This window comes from Lagopus muta, chromosome 6 (genome assembly GCF_023343835.1).
Source record: "Lagopus muta isolate bLagMut1 chromosome 6, bLagMut1 primary, whole genome shotgun sequence".
Lineage (NCBI taxonomy): Eukaryota > Metazoa > Chordata > Aves > Galliformes > Phasianidae > Lagopus > Lagopus muta.
Window position 1 is genome coordinate 40,163,544 of NC_064438.1, and position 23,163 is coordinate 40,186,706.

Genomic DNA, 23,163 nt, shown 5'->3' on the forward strand with positions numbered 1-23,163 from the left:
TACACAGATCTCAGTTGTATATCCAGCATATAGCTAGATATGGGAATAAAATTAGTGTGCTTACTAATCCTCTCCCCTTTGCCATTATTTGATCTCTTAGACTATTAATAAGAGTCTGAAGGCTATTTCTAACTCATTCTTTTCTCTGTTTCTTTATGTTTTTTCTTTCTGACATCAGTTTTGTCTTCTTACATTGTGCAGGAACAAGAGAGTCTTTGTGGTTCAGTACGGATTCTGTTAGTAATATTGCTTCATTTTGACTGTTGAAATCATTCCTGACTGTTGCATGTTGCTCTTATTTTTATCCCAGTAGGCGCAGTTAAAAATGTAATGATCCTGTTCTAGTAACTTTCAAGATTCATTACAATTGCATAACTGCTAATGCTTGTATAGGTCAAGACAAGAAAAAAACTGGGAGTTGTTTGGGCTTTCTTTTCTACCCTAGTTCTGAGAAGCCTCATGTCTGCTTAAACCAGATCACATCCTGAAGTGAGTTTGCTGCCCTATTTGTGAGGAGTTCTTTTTTTGTTACTGTTGTTTTTTGTTTGTTTGTTCTGGTGATTGCCTTTGGTTTTTGTTGTTGCTGTTTATCTGTTTGTGTTTTTTAGTCAACTTGTGTCAGTAGGAAGCTCCACGAGTTGAAGAAGTCATTTTTTGTAGTCTCCTCATATGCTTTTACTGCTTCATATCTTTTATATGCTTATCCAAATCTTATGCTGGGAAAAATTCAGAGTATCGTTAGTTCTTCCTACACCATCCATTCCTCTGACAGATCACATTCCCTGCTTCACAAGTTGTTACAAAACACTTAGTGCAATGTGAATACTGTCTCCATTGTTTGTATCGCCCACAAAGCCAAGCAGGCTTGTCTTTTGCCTTACTGTGAATGGTATCCCCTGAGAAAGAAACATATTTTTCCTGTGCTTTGAGCATTTTACCAGCACTGATATGAGCCTGTGCATGGCTTTGGTTCATTTGATGTGAATCATCCACCCATCAAAGATGTGTCACAATCTGGAAAATCTATGAGTCGAATCTGAGTAATGACTCCTTTGAAATCAAATGCGAAATGAAAGATGATTGAATATGTACCTTGTCTGTGTACACCTTGACAAAGTACTGTCAGAGGCAAAACTGGATTGCATTGTAATACCATGAGCATGATTATTATTCTTCAGAACAGGATTCACCTAGCCAAGATCCATCTGGACGTGTTGAAATTTCCAGAGTAGATGAAGCTACGGCCTCCTCACATGTAGACATACCTGTGGACATATTTTTCCTAGTTTTTCTCTTTTGGTGTTTTGGTTTTTTTTAGTTTTTTAATCCCATGATCTGCTAATGTTCTATCTCTAGTCAGTGTCTGCCAAAATTTAATGTAAAAACTTGCTTATTATCAACAGTGGGGAACAAAAGAGGAGAATTTTCAAAAACAAAATGAAAAAAAGCCATTCTATCCAAAATAAATTCAAGAGTATTTTCAGGTTTTCTAGCTGAGTTTTTCTCCTCATTTAGGATCTTTGTCCTATTATTATATCCCATGTTCAGGCCTGAACAGGTTGAGAAATGTGTATAGGGCCATTTCTTTGGTTCTTCCAACTAATTTGGAACTCAGCAGTAGATATGGATTATTAGTTATTTTCAGAGTGCATTTTTTTGCATCTGTCAACAGTAAATTTAATTTGCCATTGTGTAGACCATTTTCATAGGCCTCCTCCTAAGAAATAACTTAAATAATTTTATGCCAGCTGTGAATTTGTTTCTTTGCTATTTACTTCTTTTCCACAGTACTGACAATTATGTGAGACAGGGCTTCTTAAACAGAACTTCTCCATTGTTTTATTTGGCATATTGAGAAACAAAACCAACAGTTTTAGTCCCAAATTCTGTTTCCTGTCTTTTTTTTATCAGTTTCTAACTTTTTACAGAACGTTTTCTCGTATTATAATTTTCTTATAGCGTCTTTTGGTAGAGTGCTTTTTAAAAAAGCCTTTTGAAATTCTAGCTGACATTTGTTTTCTGTTATGTGGTGCTTTGTTGTGTCTTTATAAATGCAGAAATCCTGGCACATTTGATTACTCATAGAATTAATATTGGTTTTATATTTTTATATATTAATAAAGTATGACAGTTGCTTCTTTTACTTTGTCTGGCAAGGTAGGCATATCTCTTATTCTTAGGAGCATCGTATATATCTTGCAGGAAAAAAAAAAAAGCAGGTGGGAAAAAATTAGTATATATTGCCTTCTAGTATTGTCTGTACTCCATAAGGTAATCTATAAAAAATTGAATAATTTCCTAGTAAATCAACTCTGCTTTTAAAATTAAAGTACATAAGTAACTGTTTTTAGGACCACCGTCATTTGTATTTTATTCTGAGAATTATCTATATCAACAATTCCCGCAGCTTTCATTAACACAGCTCTTCACAGCTATTTATGAGGTAAGCTGTGTGCTGCTCCTATTAGATGATAGCACATGATTACTCTTATTGCATGAATAAGGAAAAGCCAGGCCTGGCAACATGCCTTTTCTGTGTTCTAATACCATATCTTTATTTGAATTGTAGTTCAATTTTCTTTTGAAGTTGGAATTTTCAGGAAGAAGCCAAGTGGGGGAAGTCTGCGTAGTGAGGTTAGGGCTATAGGACTAGCTGGAGAGTCTTCAGAACCTAAGCTGATTGCGTTCACAGTGCAAGGAGTGTATACTCATCAGCAGTGACAATGGAAGACTCAAGTAGGCACTCGAAAATGAATTAGGGCTCTTCTGACAGTACTCCAAAGACTTTAGGGCTAAAACACAGCTTCTTTTCTACCTCTTCCTTGTGATGTCCGAATCCTTGTAGTTCTAAAAGATAAGTTCCCTTTGGTTGATAGGAGTGGAATAAATGGAAACTGAATTAAGACAGGATGCAACACCAAATGTCAAATATACACTGAGGGGAAGCTGCATGAGAAGTTCAAGATTTAGACCATGATTTGAACTGATTTGTGCTTGGTATTGTATTCTGCACTATTGAACTCTGATCTTTGTTCTGATATACCTATTCCATCAAGAGAGGGAAAAACTAAATCAGTGAAAAGTTTTGGCTTCAGTCCTTAACTATCACGTAAATGGAAGGTGAAACATCAGTAGCGTTAGACATTGTTTCTTTAAGGCCACTGATGCTGTTTGAGCCCCGAAGTTCATTTACCTACGAAAATAACTGACTTTATAGCATACCTGGATCTGAAAACTGGAAGGTTGTAAAGCATAAAACAGCATGTGAGAATTTCTGGTCATACCATACTAAATCCTGTAAAAACATCAAGGGAGCTGGAAGTGAAGGTATGGCTTAGAAGATGTAAAAATTGAGAGTGAGAACATGTCACAAAGATACTTCTGCTGAACTTCACAGGTGAAAAGTGGCACAACTTCCACTACTGTGACAAAGAGCTCTGAATGGGCGTATTAAATTTTTTTGTTTATTTTACATCCTTTTCAACTGAAAAAGACCTTGTTTGTGAAACCTGCTGTATTTATCACAGGCAGCAACAGTAAATGGATAAAGACAGTCAGGATAATGATTGATCTCTGAAATGGCTCATTTTGTTAACTAAATTACAGGTTGTGCTGTGGACAGAGGCAGCTGGCAAGCAGCATTGCCCAAGCACCAAGCCTTACAGAAAGCGAAATGCGCACATGCCTTTCATTAGTGCATACAGTATCATTATCGCCATTGCCATCACGACAAATGTGATGATTATATGTGTCCCTTGAGAACAGCTGCAGACAGAATGTGTGGACTGAGCAGGTAAACAAGCTACCCCACTATCAGGAGCTGTTCAGTCTGCAAACACATTTGCAAACGTTTTGGTAAGAGGTCAGAATTTCTTGGATGAAGTTTGCAGTTGTCAGGACTTCTCCCATTCTGGGATCTCTGAGCACTGTTTAACTGTTTAATAAAAATAACATTGTTCTGACATCAAATATAAAGATATCTTCCTGCAAGCCATGTAACAAGTTCCTTCCAGCATAAGGAAAATGGATTAAGATCTTCTGCCATGCAGCTCTGCAATTTATTTATTAAACCACGATTCCTTTCACAAACGCAGATGATTTGTGGTTTTGCAGTTATTGGGGTGAATGGTTGTCCCTTTTCACCTGCTGAGTAGAAGGCAGTGACATGTTACCAGTGTTTTCAAGAGTTGATTCAATGAGAATTTTTCCTTTAAGCTGTAATAAATCCTGTGAGCAAGAGTGATGTGCAAAATGAGAACGTAAGGGAATTTTTTTTACTTGCCTTACTCTTAGTTAGCATTTTTCTCTTACAGCTATGAAGAACAAAGAATCTTCAGTGTGTTTTGGTTGGGTTGGATGACCCTAATTATGAAAGAAAAAAACAATTAAATTCTTACTATTTATGTAATTAGTACCCAAATCAGTGAGGAAAGCTTATACGAAATGCCCTTACATTCATAATGCTAATTTTTAATGTGGAAAAATTATCATCCCATTCCAGAAGGTGATTTCTAGGCCAACGGCTTTCACCAAGGAAAGCTAACACAAAAACAAGCGTAACTATGTTTGGGTTCTTGCGTATGTTTTTCATTGTATGTACTAGAGTGGGAGAGTCTGCATTCTTGTTTTCTCAAAAAGGCAACTGCATCCTTAGATACTTTTTTTAATCTGTATGAATGTTAATTCCTAATTCCTTAACAGCCAACAGAAAGGGAACTTGCAGAACAGCCATCTGTCTCTTTAAAAAAAAAAAAAAAAAAAAAAAAAAAAGGCTTTCCTGCATTTATTAAAAAATAACATCACTATTGTGTGGAGACCAGGGAAACCAGGCAGGCTGGTGTGGCTGTCAGACTGACTGCTGGTAGATCAGCTATTGGCTGTATTTGGAACTGTGGTGCTGAACAATTTGGAGACAGGGTTCCTGTGCCCAGGGCTTGATTGGCACTAAGAGTCTGGACCTAGGAATACTGTAGTACAGTTCAGACCACCTGAAATGTCCCCTCTGTCTTGCAGCTTTGCTAATCTGTTTCAATATCTCTTCTGCAAGTAACAATAAAATTAATGAAGTGAAAAATAATACTCATCCTCAGAGCTTTACCATTACCTTAATTAAAAAGATAATACTTAAGATGGTTTTATTAAGGTCAGCAGGCCCAAATGTAACCAACTGTAATTCTGAAATACCACTTAAGGTGTATTTAATTCAGTGTTCATGAAAGTTGCTGATTTAACGGTCTAGGAAATGGCTCTGATTATGAGCAATGTACCTTTAGTAACATGAGTCATTGCATCTATTTTCTTTTTGAGCCATCTCAGAATCTTGGTGGAAGCACTGATCTATGCTAGAAGTAGTAGTTCGGTACACGATGTTGATGCTTTTGTGGATTGACCTCCTCCGTTATTTCCTTCATTCTTCCTTTCCATAGCCTTTTAAGAAGGAGAAATTCAGATCATTGTTCCAGCTTTAGTGTGCAAGACAAAAAGCTCTATGCTATGCTATGACTTAGTCTCTGTAAAGCCCTGAAAGAGAAAACAACATACACAAAGTAAACTGCAGAATGTTCTTCCCAAAGTTGTTCGCCATTGCAAGAAAAGTATTCACCTGCACTCATCTGAAGTCAAAGCAGGGAAATGTTCTGATGTGTTTGTGGTCAGGACCTGATGCTGCGGTTTACATCATTTCTGGTAGATGGCTAACCTGGATGCACAAGTGCTGTTTGAGTTGGACAGAAAATAGTTCATCTTCATCTTTTTGACAATGAAGAGTGGAAATCTTTGATTTGTGCTCAGTTAGCAAATGTGGCAGGGTTAAGTGCAGGTTCCATTTGTGTGTCAATACAGTGATAGAAAGGTGGCTTTTGCAAATAAGCCACAGGTAAATCTCAGAAAATAATGAAGTATACACAGTGCTCAACTGTTAATAGTGTTAAGGCTTGGAGAATCAATTTAAAGCAAGTTTTTAAGCCAGAATGTTTTCAGATAAACATCCCTATCAAGGATTCAACAATGCTATTCCTTTCTAATTTGCAATTTAATTCAATCCACAAAGGTATGAAAAGAACGCAGTTCTTCTGTAGCTATTTCGTAGTCTACAGTAAATGAGTTAAGGGTCTCATCCCAGTTAATCATGCTTATAAAACTGCAGATCTTCAAAAAATAGTGTTTTTAGTATGCACTGAAAAGCACAATGGAGTTCCTTATACCTAATTGAGTATACAGAAAACTGGGAAACACTTTCACAGGAGATACTTGGCACAGTTCCCTCTCTATCTCTTTGATCCAGATCAAGACACAGCTGCTGACTTTTTGTTTCCTTCATCTTTTTTTTTTTTCTTTTCTTTCTTAAGTGCAGCCATTGCCATTAACATCTCTGACTAAAACAATAAAGTGTCTTTCAAGCTTTTTTACATTTCAAGTTATTCTCATTGTGAAGCATTTACTAGAAAAGAGGGCAAGACGTTCATGTTTCCTTTTCTTGAAGCCACCTACTCAGTTTAACAAAGAAAGGAAGAAATGCATTCCTTAAGGCTGAGAAAGTATGCGTATTCAGTACCACCTTGAAGCAGAGCTGTTAACCACTGACTGGGATTCTGAATCATTACATTACAGGAGCATTCTTGAGTATTTAACATTCTACATTAAGAATAAAATAACTCCCAAGCAATCCAAGATGAGGTCTCTTGAAAGTGTATCGTGGAAAAAGTGAATTGGTAAATGCATTTTTAAAAGCACTAAAAAGCTGTAACAATTGAATAACAGTATTTGAAAAAATTTGTTTGCAATACATTTTTTTTCTCTTCCATTGCCATAGTTACAGTGAGTGAAAATGTTGAGTCCTAGCAGAAAACTGTATAAATCTGCTAACGTGATTAAACCTACGAAGAATTAATATCATATTTGGGGTGTATGCCCAGGCTCTTTCTTATAGGTACGCTATTTGTGCTTCCACTGGTTTTGAACAAACTCCAGAAGGGAACATACTCAGCTTTCCCTTGCCACTGCTTAGCACATGCTTCACTGTCAACAAGAGTCTTTATTAGAAGGACATCAATGTTATCTCTTGTGATAGTAATTCTTCTTGTTAGTCTTTTGAGATATCATTCCTAGATTTTGGCAGGGATATTAAGGGAGGCTAACCTCTTTAGAAATAGCCATGAGGGTTTTGAGAAAGTACGTGACGCTGAGAAAGGTTATAATGGTATGTCTTATTTTAGGATAATAGTAGAAGCCACTAGTTACCAGTTACCAAGGAGGCTTGCTCTGCTGCTAATTCCAGATGAGAAACTCACGCCCTTCATTGTGAAGAAAAGGTTTAAATAAATAAAAATAAGTCTCATTTTGGACATTTGTTTAAAATTTTAATATGTTCCACTGAAATTGGTTTTTTATTTCTGTTCTAGAAAGTTGTCTTCAGATAACATATCTTGATTTTAGTCATAAATTTTAAGAATATTTCTGCTTTATCTCATGTTGTTGTCTTTTCCTCTTCCTTCTTTGAAAGAAGGGAAAGAATAAAAAATAAAAAGACAAAATGGAAGCAGGAACAGGTTTTCTCTAAAGGAAAACGAAACAACATAATCTATATAATGTGTTTTCTTTTGAAATCTTTTATGCTCGTCTTACAAAAAAATATATATATATATATATTTTTTTTTTTTGTAAGATATATATATATATATCCTGAAATGTTGAAAAAGCTTTTGCACTCCCTGAAGTCTTCTGACCATTGATTGATGGCTTCTTTTCAAGCATTGGGATAATTCTCTGCTAGTATGTGACATCTGAGGCTGAGAACTTCTGAAACTTTAAGAGCCCTGCCTTAGGAATTTGCTGTGCATCACACTGTCATTTGTATCTATCTGTTTATGGGATTGTAATTAGTTTAACTTGTGTTCTAGTGTGAGAAAAGAACATTACAATATCATGATACAGAGCCACAGTCTGCTTGTTTTATCCACCCCTGAAGCTATAATATTGGTTACTCCTGCATGCAGACTGATGTTATTTGTATTGTCTAGAGCTTTTTGCACTTATGTCATGTAATGCATTCTTGTATGTTACCAGAGCATAACCGCTGTATGGTGATCTGCATAAACTTATTCATATTACTCACTTCCCCCAAAAACGATATCCATTTTCTGAAGTAAAGTCTTTGCTGATTTTACATTGTAACGAGATACAAAGCAATTTATGGATAATGATGTTTATTCAGTGGAACAGCGCGATTCCGCAGAGACTAACAGGAGTGTTACAGAAAACAGGCACAGCCTATTTTGTTGTATTTTTCTACTCTTTCTTCTTCCGTATAAGGAGAAAAAATAGAACACAAGATGGTTACAAATACGTGGTACCCATGCTAGCTCTCCTGATTTTCTGTTGCGCACCCATATCTGTACATGTACTGTTTTCTTTGTTTTGTTGGTGCAGCTTCCTTTATACAGCAGCCTGGTAAAGCTGGGTCACGCTGATTTACAGAATGCACATGGATTTGCAAAATAATATATTTTTGGATACTGATGCTTATTGTCTTTAGATGCTTTTCTTTGTCTCTTAAAGCTCTAGGAGTTAAGTGCCTATATTTCTGATGTTAATTTCAATTTAGCATTGTTAATGTTTCTACTGAGCTGGCTGATATAGTTGCTCTTTAAAACATTTTTGAAGACCACAGTCTACCCATGGCACAGGTATAGCAGAGACATTGAAGGGATCTGGATTCTGACTTTTTACACTACTATGCATGACCATAAACAAACCTATCTGTAAGGTTGAAAAAACCAGTCATCGTTAATGATCTATTTGATATTAGCTTATCAGCAAGAGAGTCAATTAAATCCAGCCTTTCATCTTCTGATGTAAAGATTCAGAAATTATACCACACAGATACAATGCCAATTGTATCTGGAGATGGTCAAAATATTCTGAAATTTTCATCAGACTCCAGAGAAGCTTCTTCCTATTTTACAGTGCAGTTTAGATGGTCTTACATGAAGAGGATTAAAGTTGTCAAAAAGAAAGAAAGAAAAAAAAAAAGAGTATTCAGGGAGGAGAAATAACCCAAACTGGTATGTTCGTATGAGAGGAAAGATTGTACAGGATCAGTGTTAAAACCATTCAAGAGAAGAAGAAATGACATTAAACTATTACTACTTAGGAACATAGATCACAGATTGTGCCAGAAATTATGGCCTTAATGGCAGCAGTGGCAGAATGACTCTGTGACGTAGAGGGCATCATGTGATTCTTTAAGTCCTGGGATACGGGAATATGGCATATCTTTACTGTTAAGGCTGTAACAGAAATCTTAGCCAAGGGATGACTGATAGTTGCCACCACTTGATGCTTCTGCATATCACACTTACCCACCAACTGAAGCACCCAAATGACTGTTTTCTCAAGTATCTGATTATTTCGGTTATGGTAAGGCTTTCAAGGCAAAGCAATATTCATAGTATTTGATGAGACTTCCACCTGGGTAGTCTGCCTCAGTGACTGATGCCTGGATGCAGCTAGTGGAAAGTTTTTTGACTTTTAGATCTTTCAGTTAAACCTTCCTGATTTCCTTTGTGCTGCAGGCAGAAATAAAAGGTAACTAATAGGAATGGAGATGGAATCCTAGAAATCTTGGTAAGGTATAGAGGTGAAGAAACTTGTAAAGTGGTGAATAGTTCAGTCTATCATGTTTGTTATCCACCATACTGCTTTGGTTTTACTTCCTTTTATTAATAGTCTGCTCAATTTGCCTTCCAAGTCCAAACTCCCATGCCATATGCTGCCAATACTGTCCTCCATCTAGGTGAAGAACAGCCACAGACAACAGCTGTAATATCTGGCCAGAGACATCCATCACCCTTATCTCTCCTTCATTTTGTATTCCACACAATCAACCTGTTACAATTTAATTGACTCTTCCAATCAGCTCATTGGGTAGGTAATTTGTGTGGGAAGAAGAAATGACTGTGGGCCCACTCCCCAGCCTCTCATTGGAAAAAAGATAAAATAAGGCACATCTTTTATTTCTCCAAGCTAAATGGCTTGTTTTGGCAAGTCAGTTTATTTTATCTGTTTTCTCATGTGCAAAATGCAGGTAGTACTGGTGGTCTCCTTTGTGGGATATGTTCAAAAGCAGTCTATCTTCTCTTTCACCATTACTGTCCAGTATTGCACTGTTCCTTATCAAGTACTGCTGTGTCATAGAAACTTACTAAAATTTGTAGATAATTATTTTGGAAATTTTCATTAGAAATACGAGTATATTGGTTGTACGGTAGTGTAGAACACTGCAGTGTTCACATACTATTCATGCCTGATATTATCTCTTTTCTACTCCCATGCAAAATTTTAAGAAACCAATTCAAAATTGGAAAAGCTTTCTGCTGGAGTCTAGCCATACTACACTTTCTTTAAAATAAGTTCGCAGTTTAAAAAAAAAAAAAGTAAGATTTGAAAAGATAGAAATAACCTTTTAGAAAATCCAGGCACTGTTTGTGTTTACATATACCCTTATTTTCTTCATTATTTTGGCTGATTGGAGAGGCCTATTGAACCTTAGCTCATACTTCTCGTTTGTCTAGGAAGGAAGACTTACTGCTGTGTTTACAACATGCTTTGATTTTATATGTTAAAAATTTGATTTTATGTGTAAAATCAACATGTTGATTTTATATGTAGTTCATGAAATCTGTTATGTTCTTTTTAAAAGAAATATACAGCATAGACCCTGGATGCGTTAAACTCTATCAGACACCTATACGTAAACACTCTGAAAAGGGAAAATGCAGTGATATGTTGATATTACAGTGCTATGTGATATATGCAGATATGTGATATTACAGTGCTGTGTAATAGGATACCTTTAAACATGCATTTTTGAAACTTTCTGAAACCCTGCAATACTGTTAATGACTGAGGTTAAAATAGAATTTACAAGCATGCTCTAGGCAAAACAAATTTTAAATAGATTAATTATGTCCAAAGTTTCCTCAGCCATTGCACTTTTCTGTCTGCTCTCCTTGGGCTAATTGGATGGTGGTAAGTTGATATTTCTCATCACCTTTCCTGTCAAGCAGCAGTGTCCTTTTTTAATGCCATCTTCATGACAAGTGCTCATTTTCTATGGGTTATGGATTGAGACAGACAGCTCTGATTGCTGTTACAGAGCGTATGATAGATGCTGCATCCTCAGACATCAAACAATTGTATCAATTCTCTTGATAAAGAAACCTGGTAGTTACGGTGTGCAGTTTATTTTATGCTGCTGGTAAGTATCATATCTTTGGTACTGTATTTTTGTAACTGACACTTTAGCTTCTGTCAGAATAAATTGTTGGCAATGTTACTCAGCAGATTAACACTCAAATGGAGACACTGTGAGATGGATGGAGACGTTTTATCCTGGAAAATCTCTGCTGCTGAGTGGGTTGCTTGTTCTTGTGTCCTTCTAAAATCTGACTTCCTACTACAGACTTTTCCTTATTAAGTGCATGTGACATTTTTAGAAGCTAGTGACATTTTTGTCTTAGAAGTGAGTTACCTGACAGTACAGGGCCTGTTTTTGATCAGCTGACTTTAACAATGCAGGAGAAGGGGTACATGTTTGGTTACTTGAAAATTAAAATGCAGCACATGGTGTGTATTGTCTCAGCCATTTAGAAAAATCAAAATTGACATTAGCATTCAGAATGGTTTCTGATTTTTTTTCCTCAAGTCCAGCATCATATTTGAGAGGTGTTGTTTCTCAACAATTTCTAGAATATGCTATTAGTATTTTGAAAATGCTTGGGCAGTCTGTTTAATCCTACTTATAGTTGGAGTTCATACCATGATGTAGGGCAGGCTTTCATGATGCGTGTTGTAAGCTAAGGGAACAAATTAACTATCTGAAATGATCCTGTGAAATGATGGGCAGATATCGCTTTAATCATTCATTTTGCCTCCTTTTCACCATGTTGTTAATTTCTGTTTCCTTACTTGCGTTGTGACATTCCTACACAAGGAAGACTAATGGTTTCATGGCTGGAGCTTCACCAGCTTTGTAACAACAATTGTTTTCCACCAATTTTGTGACCTTAACACACTGGAATGAATTTTAAATTGTATTTTGATGCCAGGTAATTAGCTAGCAATGCATAATACTTCCTTGGGTGAGAGAAAGAAAAAATTAAATCAGGCACATTTGGGTGTTGAGCAGCACAAAAACAAGCCTTCCTCTTAAGACCACTAAATATCACTGACTACTAGGCTTTGCTCAATAAATTTAAGTAGAAAAACTGGATATGACCATTTTCCCCGGGTTTTGAAGAAATTAGCTTAGGCAAGCTTAGTATGTGCCCAGTCATAGTAATGTTGTGATGATACCATATATCACAACATAAGTTGATGTTAATTATTTGTACAACTACAAGATCTGGAGGTAGACTGGACACCAGAGTTCTACTGTGCTAGGTATCATACAAATGTGCCGAATGATAACCCAGTGGCTTTGTAATCCAGAAAGACAAATCAAATGGCTTGTTGAAGGTAGAACTGAAAAGCAGTGAAAATAGAAAATAAATCATTTCAGCCGTGTACTGACTAGATTGCTTCTGTGAGTTAAAATCTCAAAAGGTCTCAAGCTTTGTTAATGATATCAGCCTTAAAATAAATTCCTGTGCTTAATTTTATTTATATTGTGTACCAGTTACCAGAAAACCTGTAGTGATGTATAAAGTTCCTGACAAGTAGCAAATTATATGGGTTTGGCGGGAGTATGCAATCCCAGAAAGATGAAGCTGGAACTTTAAATCATCTGCTCTAGTACTGTCTTGCTTTAAGGCAGAACTATATATACAAGCCTGACCTTGGCAGATGTTTACTGAAGCCACAATTCAAAACTTTCAGTAGAAAAGATTAGATTATCATTAAACTTTGCTAATTTCAGCATTTTACCTCTTTATGAAATGCCTAAGAACTGGTAATAGCGTTCAAAAAAAATTTTACTTGATCACAGTCTAACAAGCCATTTATAGAAGCTAGATGCTTTTCAGTATAGATGGTAAAAATTAAAATAAAAAGTAACGATCTGCTTTTAAGGATCTACTGAGCAGGATATTATGTTCGCACTGTTGTGTCCAATAGTTCATGACTGACTTTCCTCCCATGAATTTGTGTATTTCTGAATGTATCTTAAACATCCAACACATATTGTGATAGTGAATTGCATGATTCAGTTCTGTACTACTTTTGAATAAATTTTGTTACTGAATGATTTTAGTAAATATTTGTAGTTCTTCCAGTTATTAAAATAATAGCAATGGTTTTGTTTTTATATATACAGTATCAAATTTGATATTTTTTAGAATCTTCTGTGTTTCTTCTGTTACTGAGGGAGCTTATAAAGCTCTGTTTACTGTGTTCAAAAATTCAAGTCAAAGGTAGACCATTAACTTATAACAGAGATTTTCCTTTTATATACTATTCCATTTCTTTATAATTTGTGACATTTCCCTTGCCTGTTTGACTGTGTTCAAAACTGGGCCAATATTATCAAAAAAGTAACTGAAAAGACCCAGTTGTAATGACTGTTCCCTCAGCTGTTAATAATCAGATCACAATCGCATGTTGTTCTAGAATATATTCCATAGTTCAAAAAAAGATCAATTCTGACATGATATACAGTCTCATATAAAATTTTAGAGCAGACTAGATTAAAACATTTGTCCTTTTTAGCCTTATAAATTATGTATCTGTGAGAATTGCTTCTTTTAAAAACCATGACCCCTAACAGTAATAATTTCTATTTATTTTGTTCTGTATATGTATTGGGTTGTGTTTTTTTTTTTTTTGATAGTTTTGTAATGAGGATTTAGAGAATCTAGTTTGACATCTTGAATCAGTAAAAAAAGAAGGTATAAAACAATAGTTAACCTACTGCTTATAATATCTCTCAAAAATCTGCCAAAATTAGCTGACATGTATATCTTCTTTCACCTCAATAAAGTTTTTTTTTCTTTTTTCTTGCATCAGTAAGGGTCCTGAGTTTCTTCCACAGAATTGCTATTTATTCATATAGATGCAGCTCAGCATAGGATTTGTTTTATTGCCTGGTATTCTCTTAGTTTTTGAGAAAATGTTTTCTGCGCACAGGGAACAGCTGTCTGCTTTCAGTCTGGATTATTTGACTTTTAGATTAAGAAAAAGATGGCTGAAAGGTGAGGACCAAAAGTTAGAGCCCTTCTGAAAGTAAGCAATGTGTGCAGCTGTTGGTGTATGGCTGGAATTTCACAATCTCCATCTCCAGCTTGTGCATTGTGATGCTCTGTACTAAAATGATAATTTCCTTCTCCTTCAGAGCATTGTTTCAGTTAGATTGCTTTCTGTCATGAAACTGAGGGGCAAATATTGTCATTGGTCTTTTAAGAGGCCACTGTCAGCTCCTTCCAATTTCAATATGTAATTGTTTGTTGGATTATTAAAATGCTATCAGAGTTTAGGTAAAAATATGTCTGGATTACAGGGCTTGTAGATCTTGGAAAGATAAATATCTGTCACTCCTCTTTTACTGATGAAGAATCTATTTTATGAGAAGGTAAAATAAAATGTTGCCCAAAGGAAAATAATGCTTAAGGGTAAGATTCCATATCTCCTGATCCTTGGACCTAGATTAGCCCGTGTCATTTAATAACATTCATAGTGTTTTTGGAGCAATGCATATAACAAGGAATTGCTGCCAGGGCCTGAAGGGGATGGTAGTGTAGAACAGAGAGGACAAAGTGAGGCTTTATACATTCTTTTTAGTATTTCTATACATGTAATTTATCTACAATCATTCATTAAGTAATGATAATTACTTGCCTGATGTCTTAGAAACCTCCTGACAGAACTTTATCTCCAAAATATTTGAAAGTGAGGAGAAAGCAGTGTGGCTTTTGAGGGCAGCAATATCAAGGGATGTGCGATCACCTTTTCGTATAAGAAGTTTGGAGCAGATCAGCGAGTGCTGATAGCAAGGAATGCCTAGTCTACTGTAATTCTCTGGAGTTCTTCTGGAGCATATAACTTGCAGCTCTGTGGTTATGTATTTTGATTTTTCCTCACTTTGGCAAGATATTTATTTATTTAAGTACAAAATAAACATAGTGGCTTTGAAATACATCTTTCTTCATCGTATACTTGCAGGTCTAGTTAATATCCATGTTTGGTAACATAGAAAGAAAATGTGCTAGCTATATGGGGAATGGAGTGATAGAGGCCAAGTCCATAATGAAATGTTCAATGCTAGTGGTAAAGTTTATCTTTCAAATTTAAAGGGAAGATATTCATTAAAGCTGCTTTTAATTAGCTGTTGTAATAGAGGAAACTGGAGATGAAGAAGTCTTGAAAATAAATCCTGTATTTGCCCTGTATCCATGGTCATTGTATTTTGCTGTAGGTTTTTCTTTCTAGTTTGTTTTACTGTTTTTCTACCAGTAATGAGTAAACTAACAGTTGGATTTTTTTTTTCCAGGGATAATCTTGTGCCCTAGAGATACTAAAACCAAAACAACAACAACAAAACATGAATAAACTAATGAACTATGACTTGTATACCTTCAAGTCTTTCTTTGCAGTTTGGTTTCAATAGCTCTGCTTTCAGAGAATTGCATTATGTTGTGTTCTATCCTGGTAATTGGAACAGAACCGTTTTCATGACAAGATCCAGGTCAGTCCAAGTATGAGTATCAAAATCTGGTAAAGTCATGCTTCTGCAAAACTCAGAAAGTCATGAGGAACATTGCTGGAGGAGAGACTGTATAGAGCTGGAGGAGGTTTTCAGTTAGGCCTGTGATGTGTTTTACACAATTTTCTGCATTTCTCAGTTGCAATAAAATGTTGCAATCAACTTACCCCTATCACCATTAAAAAACAGATTATTTATATCTTATAATGAAGTCAGTCCAAAACATTGTAGTGTGAATGAATGTAGGACTCTTGCTGTCCAGTATAAATGCAGTAGAGTCTAAAATTTACTGTTCGGAGAAGAGGGAGAATGCTTTATATGCTGTTACAGTGCTAAATTTAAAGTAATCCAGGCACAGTCCCATTTTTTTAATGATCTCTTTAGTTATAGGACTGTTTGTTTTCCTTTTCAACTGATATTGCAGTATTGATATTGCACAAGTCTTATGAGGAGTGGCTGAGGGAGCTGGGATTGTTTAGTCTGGAGGAGACTCAGGGGAGACCACATTGCACTCTACAACCTCCTGAAGGGAGGTTGTGATGAAAAAGGGTCTGGCCTCTTCTCCCAGGCAAATAGTAGCACCCGAGGAAATGGCCAGAAGTTGTACCAGAGGAGGTTTAGGTTGAACATTAGGAGAAACTTTTTCTCTCAGAGGGTGGTCAGGCACTGGAATGGCTGCCCAGGGAGGTGATGGAGTCGCCGTCCCTGGCAGTGTTCAAGAGGCACCTGGACAAGGAGCTACGAGATATGGTTTAGTAGCTTGTGGTACTGGGAATGGGAGGGTGGTTGGACTAGATGATCTTGCAGGTCGTTTCCAACTTTGAGATTCTGTGATTCTATGATTGCAGTTCAAAGAATAAGGTAAGGTAGACTGTTAGGAAAAAAAAAAAAAAAGAAAAAAGGAAAAAGAAGAAAGTCTGATGGTCTGATGTACACCACAGTTCTATTTCAAAGAGGTTATGAGATGGCCTTCCACTATCTCGTTTTGTTTCTTTTCCGATTTCTCCATTGAGACAGCTAATAAGGCTAATGCCGGTTTTATAGTATGGGTGGTAACAAATGTAACGGTTTTTTGAGTGAAAAATTTTAGTTCTGTCTGAATCAGAATTGAATCCATGCTGTGGACATAGTAGTATGCCTTCATAAACCCTGAAGCCAGCTTACTGTACATCTCCTTTCTGAAAGCTTGAAGATGTATTCTTGTTAACTGCATTTGGAAAGTTTTGGGAGATCACTAGGGGGAGCAAGTCATTGCTTGGAGCATGTGAGATAGAAAAATAAGACTGCAGTCACTCCAATCCTTTGAAGGTCTGTAGCATTTTCAATTTGGTTTAGGAGCAACTAGCTTCCCTCAAATGTCCAAAGCTGGTTAGTACATTTTTGCTCATTTCTTATTCTATTATATTTGAAAACACATTCACTCTGCTGATTCCCATCGTTATTTGTTTTAGGGAGGCTATTTATTCTGTTCTATTTTTGCATTTGTGGAACAGTTAGGGTACAGCCTGCATGTGCCTGCACTTCAGATGGCAACTGAACAAGACACTACTAATCAGTGGAATTGTTGTTCAAGTAACTGTTCACATCTCCTTAGTTTTATTGCCTGATTTCTTAACTGTACTTTGTAATACTTAAGAGAGCAAGCAAGTTGCTATGTTCACGTGAAAGCTATAAGGAAGAGTGTGGAAGACAATGTCAGCCTTGAAGCAGGGCCAATGAAGTGTATCTTGACTAAATTCAAAATGATGCTTCTGTGTATTCTTCAGTGCCATCTACCGGCACAATAACCCAGTAGAGATTTACAGGGCCAGAACATTCTCCTAATAGCAAGCAATTTGCAAGCTTTTTTTTTCTTTTTTTCTTTCAGGAACAGGGCAAGATTGGCGTAGTCTTCAATATTGGCACAGTGGATATCTCTATTAAAGAGGAAAGCACACCTGTGAATGATGGCAAATACCATGTGGTGCGCTTTACCAGGAATGGCGGCAATGCTACGCTTCAAGTTGACAGCTGGCCAGTGAATGAACACTATCCAACAGGTACATGCTTTTTCTGTTTTTCTCTTTCTGTCTACCCATATTTACAAAATAACATTTAACCATAGGTGGTTACTATATCGGACTTTGTAGCATCGTCTCAATATTAAACTGACCAGCCAAGTGGTGAATGTTCTGTCTTTTGGAAAACACAGGGTTGGTCTTTTATAACTGTATGGTATGATACACATAGCTTTTGCTATTATCGAGGTCTCCAAGTGAATCTTGGTTCTGCAGAGAGTAAAAAACAAAAACAAAAAACTCAACAACAAACTTGGTTTTGCTACTTGTGATATTCTCAGTAATTAAGAGAGAAAAGTTTTGAATGCACTTTGCAAGAAGGAGAGGTGGATTTAGCTACCCCCAAGATGCAGGCTATATAGGTACACAGCTGAACTGTAAAGAATGTGGGAGACTAAGTTGCAAATACTTGAATGAACCTTATTCTTGCCTCAATTTTTCATCACCCGATTTTCACTCTCTTTTAGGTTTGCACATAAATAGTGGTTGACACAAAATCTAGACAAAGCTGACAACTCTCAGTTGACTTTAGGTCAAAATATCATGCAGCAATTCAGTACCTCTTGGAAAGTCATCACCCCAAGTCCACCAGGAATACTGAACAAGTGGCTCTTGAATCACTCTCTCATGTGTTATCTCACTCTTGGGAATACACAGCCACGTCGCCATGTTAAAAGATTAAACTCGTCCCTAGTGAAAAACAGGCTTCTGTACATGATGTGGACAGGGCATAATATAGTTGAGACTTGGTGATGGGGATAGTTACAAAAAGCAGAAGAAACATAGGGAAACAATTCCAGTTGTAGCCGTGTTCATCTTGTTCACACTTTGTTGTCTATGATCAAGCTATGATCATCTTGTTGCTTCCAAGTATTAAGTATAAGCAACTTCCAGTTCTTCCTTTCTAGATTATACATAACTGATCTGGAATAGAAGATAGAAAAATTTACTGGTAGACACAAGGCAATTTACTAGTTTTGTATGAATATTCCATTATTCTCAAACACTAATAAATTATTCCAAAGGGATAATTTCATCTCTTCTATTCAATCGTAAATTGCATAGGGAAGTTTTTACTGCAAGTGATATTACTTCATATTCAGTGATTCTTTTTTAGTGTTTTGATGCTGTGTGTGCAAAAGAGTACACTTTAATAATTATTAATTAAATTTAAAAAAATAAAATTAATCATTATTTTAGTGGAATAATTGCTTTCTAAGAAAGTAATGACAAGAATGCTGAGCTAGATTCTAGCACTATTATCCATTCGTAAGAAAAGGTAGGATGGCTGTATGTCCCCAAACTGAGCATTCCTTTTCTGCTGCTTTCTTCAGTTGTTTTATGGTAAAATACCTCTGACCTAATTGCCAGCCAATTATAGACAGTAAAAATCCCTCGAATATGTTTTCTTCTCCTATTACTTGCTGTAGTAATTCCCTCCTGTAAAGAAACAAAACATTCAGCTATTGCTTTAGAGATTTTTTTTTTTTTTTTTTTTTTTTAAAGGGAAAAGAAGTCACATTCAGAGAATATCTCAGTATCCTCTGTATTTGTCTTGGTTAAAGTAGTCCTGCATTTTCTTTAGAAGGTATATTGTTTAATAGAATTGGCATTGGTCTTATGTTCTGGCCTAGTATTAAGTATATGCAGTTGTATCCCAAAGGAACCTTTATATTCCAGACATCATTTCCTTTCCATGCAGGTGTTTCACATTTTGGCTCTTTGTAGGTGTAGTATTTTTCAGCCTCTCCATGTGAAAATAGGGCTTTGGGCATCATACATCATACATCAATGTGTGTTTGTCTCCTATATTTTTTCAGTTAATTTTCATATTGATTTTTTAGCCGAATTTGACGGAGGGAACAAAAGATTTTTAAGAAGAAAAAAATATATTCAAGTCCAACACGGCTAGTGAAAATAACTAATGGAGGAGTGCACTATCCTAATTCTCCCAGGGGAAAGGACTGTGGCTTGACTTGACTAATTTTTAACTTTGTGTTAAAAATTAGAATATTCATAGGTAGATAGATAAAAGTATTATTAATGTCTCAGCTTTGTGAAAAACTTAAACAAGAGAATAGCTGCAAGAAACCATGCCTGATTAGTTCAGTTTTCTAAGGAAGTGATGATTTAGAAGACAACTGAGCAAACCAAACATGCGCCTAATATTTTTCATGTAGAGAATAAACACATTCAGCAGAATCTCAGCTTTAAAAGAGTTTTGTGGTTAAGCTGATCTGGACTAATCTAGTGTGTCTCAGCTATAGAATACTGAAATTGCAATTTATCTTCAACGTGTGTATTAATATCGAAGGATTTCTGTGTTCTATATGTAGGATCACTTCAATTCTGGAAGAGACAATTTTTTGTAGTGTTTTAAAAAGAAACTTATTTGTGGCACGTACATGTTTGAGTATGCTGTGATGTCTATAATGTGGACAATTTAATGTGTGCATAATTTTTTGCATGGTGTTGCAGCTGTGTTCATAAATTTGGCAAATTAGCGAAAGTTTCTTTGTCATCACATGTGATGGCAGCAAGGTAGAATTCTTAATGGTATTTCTATGTTCCTCTCTGAGTTTTATTAGCTCTTGAAGGGTTATACATCAGATTCATAATTACTTGCTCAATGGAAAGTACAAAAAAATGTGTGATGCTCATAAAATGAGCAAAGAGAGAGAATATTGGCTTTCCTTAAAACACTGTATTCAGTTAAATTGAAATTAAAGAAACTAGGGAATGAAAGATTCCAGAGATGTGTTTTACAATTTCATATAAAAGACAAGGAAGTGAAAGGAAAGCAGAAAAGGAGCAAACCTACAGTTCTGATACGTACATATTGGGTTGTTTTTTTGTCTGTCTATTTGTTTTTTAAACATCCAATTACGCCTCAGTAACCTGCAACACAAGCTGTTTTCTTGTGAAGAAAAGGGTTAGAGGTAAATCTGATCTTGCATCTAGGTCAAGGCAACCCCCACTAACAACACAAGCTGGGAGTTGAAAGGAGTGTAGCCCTGCCAAAAAATAAAATGGGGTGGTACTGGTGGATGGGAAGCTGGACACGAGCCAGCAGTGTGTTCTTGCAGCCCAGAAAGCCAACTGTATGCTGGGCTGCACCAAAAGAAATGTGGCCAGTAGGTTGAGAGAGGTTATTCTGCCTCTCTACTCTGTGCTGGTGAGGCCTCACCTGGAATACTGCATCCAGTTATGGAGTCCTCAGTACAGGGGGGACACAGACCTGTTGGAGTGTGTCCAGAGAAGGCCCACAGAAATGATTCACAGAATGGAAAATCTCTCCTATGAGTACAGGCTGAAAGAATTGGAGCTGTTCAGCCTGGAGAACAGAAGGCGCCGAGGTGACCTGATAGCAGCCTTTCAATATCTAAAGGGGAGCTACAGGAAAGAAGGGGATAGACTCTTTAGTGGGGTCTGTGGTGACAAAACAAGGAGAAATGGTTTCAAGCTCAAAGAGGGTCATTTTAGGTTGGACATAAGGAAGAAGCATTTCACAGTGAGGGTGGTGAGGCCCTGGTATAGGCTGCCCAGCGATGTGGTTGATGCTCCACCCCAGAAGACTTTCAAGGCAAGGCTAGATCAGGCCCTGGGCAACTTGATCTAGCTGTGGATATCCCTGTTCATTGCAGGGGAGTTGGACTAGGTGACCTTTAAAGGTCCCTTCCAACTCTAAGGATTCTATGATAAACTGTAAAGGAGGGAATTAACTTGAAGCTAAGATTGGCTCAGATTTAGAAATGACCTCTCAGTTTTAGTACATTCAAACTCTGACAGAGTTTCTCTTACTGGATGATAAGACTCTGAACAGTGATCCAGTGAAGGTAACTGAGACAAGGCTCTTGAGAAATGGGTAATGGCAAACAGCAGCATTAACAACGGGACTCCTGCCTGCTGTCCAGCTTTATGACTTAGTTTGGGCAAAACCGTTGAACTGTTCATGATTTATTTGTATTTTGCCCTTGCTTCTCTCCCTCAATTGTGCAATAAGGAGATGAGCTTTATCTATATTTTCTACTGATGACCAATTCCTTGATTCTTAATTAACCAAGTTGATCATTGCAGTGTATTTCTCAGTCAGGGTATGTATACATTTTGCTAACAAATACATATGATTTGCTGTGCCCTAAAGTGCTGTTTTCCACGACTTCCTCTCTTCCACTGTCTCACGTGCTTTCACCTTTTAGTGTACATCCCAGGTAACAGATTGCGTTTGGCCATTTTCTTCTTTATGTTGTTCCTGACAGATGCCTCTAAATTTAAATTCATCTTTTTGGTGATGCAGTAGGAATCATTTTGGAATAAAAGTAAGTTAGATAGGAAAGCTGGTTTAAGCAAATGAAGTCTGTGACATGTTTTTGTTTCAGATTACTGTAAAACCCTTCAAACTTGAGGCACTTTACAGTGCAGTGAGAAGGATTTAAGTCAGGCATCCTTAAGGTTTGGGAGTCAGCAATTCTCAGAAGGGTTAAAAACAAATCTTTTGTTTTGAAGCACTGCTGAAACACCTCAGTCCTTAAATTTTCTTTAGTTCTTGAGTGGCAGATTTTCTTCATCTCTGCTTGCAAAGAAATTCTTTGTATGTTGCCAGATTTGTAGTGAATGTTGAAAGAAGCCTGATATTCCTGTTCATCCATCCGTGCATTGACTACATCTTCTGCAGTCATAAAGGAAACAAAACTAGGTGAAGAGAAGCTTTACAGGGAGAGAGAATAAGAAACCAGAGGAAAAGTCTAGGTGGAGTAATGTTTTAAAGGAGATTACAGGAAAGGAAGTGAGAGGCAGAAATTTGCTGGCATTTAAAGAAATATATACTTTGCTGAGAGAAATGTAGCCTAGATTTATACATTTGAAAGGAAAAAAAAAAAAAGAAGAAATGGGAGGGACAGCATTGAGCAATTGGGCCCTTATGAGAATTCATTGGTTCATTCTCTCAGCACAGATTTTATATTTTTCCCCTTTATCATTCTCTTGAGTGATCACTTAGCCTTCTCCTAGGAGTCTCTGCCCTTTCCAATGATACTAGTGTTCAGTTCACAGAATCACACAGAATCACAGAATTGTTCTTTTGGCTTCAAAAAATAGGAAAACAATGTCATCATTTTTTTCATTTTCTGAATCAAGTACAAATTGTAAGAAAGTTGGATTTTAGGAATATGGATAGCTTACAACAGACCTGCAGGGAGTTTGTGATGGCTCTGGTGAGTATGGTGGCCTGATGAGAGTACACCTATAAAACAAAAAATTGGTTCTAAGATCCGTGATTCCAGCCTGAGGTTTTGGACTAGCTCCAATCCCAAGGACTGAATTCCCCAAACAGCTGGAGCATAACTTCTGGTTATGAAAGAAATCCAGTTCACATTCCCTGAGAGCATTTTAGTATGTGAACCAAAGCATAGC

General features: G+C 36.6%; 1 protein-coding gene across 20 annotated transcripts in view; it reads left to right on the plus strand.

Moving 5' to 3' along the window:
- Nucleotides 1-23,163, plus strand: part of NRXN3 (neurexin 3) — a 945,174-nt gene that overhangs the window by 795,036 nt on the left and 126,975 nt on the right. For all 20 annotated transcript variants that reach the window (XR_007377978.1, XR_007377979.1, XM_048950079.1 and 17 more), the window contains one exon: nucleotides 17,562-17,733. Coding sequence is in view for 18 of the 20 variants with exons in the window: in XM_048950079.1 (XP_048806036.1) it covers nucleotides 17,562-17,733 (172 nt within the window). In the remaining 2 variants the exon portion in view is untranslated. The remainder of the gene's footprint in view (nucleotides 1-17,561; nucleotides 17,734-23,163) is intronic.